Raw genomic sequence first — 1,781 nt, 5'->3', positions numbered from 1 at the left:
TTTTTATATCAGCTAATATAGAGTAGATATCTTGTGCACTCTTAACAGCTTTTTTATTTATTTCAATTACTATATCTCCAGGTTTAAGTCCTCCACTAAAATTAAATAAGATAAATGAATACAGAAATTGTAAATCTTTTTATTTAAAGCAATCGCCAGCACTGCTTTGATTAAAAAGATTTGAAAACAAAAAAAGGTAAAAGAATAGTATAAAAAATATAATCAAGTAAAATTATGTTAGACCTATAAGCTGGTGATCCGAGAATAACTTTCCAAACTAAAACACCATAACGCACGTCAGGGGAGATCTTTTGATTCCTCAGTTGCATTTCCGTTAATATTTCTGGAGTCAAGGTCAACATTGTAATTCCCATGTATTTCTTTTTGTTTCCTAATATTTTTGGTGTATCTTGGGTTTTCATTAGAAATTTTTTTACATAGTCTACAAAAGATTTTCTATTGTATTATATAGGGTGGCGCCAGGGAGTCTATGCTACATTGGGCAAGAAACTCTGCTCCTGACCACCCATTGAAGTAACTTATCGATGCTTGCTATTTAAAAAAAATTACCAATTGGGATTGCAAATGATATTCCTGCTGTAACTTTCATACTGTTTATTCCAATGGCTTCACCGTCTAAATTAACTAGAGGCCCCCCCGAGTTGCCAAAAGTAATAGCAGCATCTGTTTGAATGTATTCCATATTCTTACCATGAAGTCCCAATTCTTGTGAAGCACGATTAGGAGAGCTCACCTGAAAATCTATTTCTTATATATATAAGCAATTTAAGATTACATTTTCAACTTTAAGGAGAAACTAGAATTAAGTAAGATTAAAATATGTCTATAATGACTAAGGAAACAGTAATTAAAAGTTCTGCATTTTACTTTACTGAATAAAGTAATAATAAATATCGTGAAATTTAAAATTTGTTTCGAGTTCCTTTTTAAAAAAATTATTACAAACGAATTAATTAAAAAAAATTAGGTACCTACGTGAAACAATTTTCTTTTGTGGTAATTTTTATATTCGCTTCAGAATAGTCTTATGAAATTTTCTAATATTGATTACATATTTTACAATTATTGTAATTAAATATCATCTAATTTGATAATTTATTTTAGAATTATATTACTTACAATATTGTTAAACACATTTATCATCAGTTGAAAGATCAAAAAATATAATTAAATAATAAATATGTAGGTAATATTTGTAAAATTTAATGCTTAATCCTTAGAATTACTTTACTTCTAATTCCTCCAAAAGACAATAAAAATCTTCTCATTTTAACTTACCACACCTGAAGTGACAGTATTGCTAAGAGACAATGGACTTCCTATAGCAACAACAAATTCACCTGGCCTCAATTCAGATGAATTGCCCAGTTTCATTGTAGGTAAACTTTTAGCATTAATTCTAACTGTTGCTAAATCACTTTGAATATCGATATCTTCAACAACACCTTTATATATCATTCCATTATGTAAACGTACTTCAACAATAGAATGGGGCCTACTAGCAACCACATGGGCATTTGTTAAAATTAAACCGTCTTCTTTTACAATAAATCCTGATCCATTAGAAACTGTCGAAGGTCTACCTGTGAAAAAATCGAGTCTCCTGCTGTCTTTGATTTCAATGTAGACTACAGCAGGAGCAGATTTTTCAACTACATCTGCTATAAAATTATATTGTGACCTTCTTCCATGCAGTCCATCTAGTATACTCGCTGCTTTTACTTGAGGCAACAATTTTTGACGATTGAACAGTGTATAAC

General features: G+C 29.9%; 1 protein-coding gene across 1 annotated transcript; it reads right to left on the bottom strand.

The window, feature by feature from the left end:
- Positions 1-4: 4 nt before the first annotated feature.
- On the bottom strand, positions 5-1,389 carry LOC112906105 (serine protease HTRA2, mitochondrial-like; the record flags this gene model as incomplete). Its single annotated transcript, XM_025979757.1, has 4 exons — positions 1,300-1,389; positions 571-762; positions 244-442; positions 5-95 (listed from the first exon to the last, which is right to left on the bottom strand). Coding segments are annotated over exons 2-4 (423 nt in total), but the record flags the coding sequence as incomplete, so codon positions are not given.
- Positions 1,390-1,781: the final 392 nt, after the last annotated feature.

The sequence above is a fragment of the Agrilus planipennis genome, unplaced genomic scaffold, assembly GCF_000699045.2.
Source record: "Agrilus planipennis isolate EAB-ADULT unplaced genomic scaffold, Apla_2.0 scaffold1904, whole genome shotgun sequence".
Classification (NCBI taxonomy): Eukaryota; Metazoa; Arthropoda; class Insecta; order Coleoptera; family Buprestidae; genus Agrilus; species Agrilus planipennis.
The sequence above is the reverse complement of the archived record's forward strand: the minus strand, read 5'-3'. Positions and strand labels throughout refer to the sequence as shown.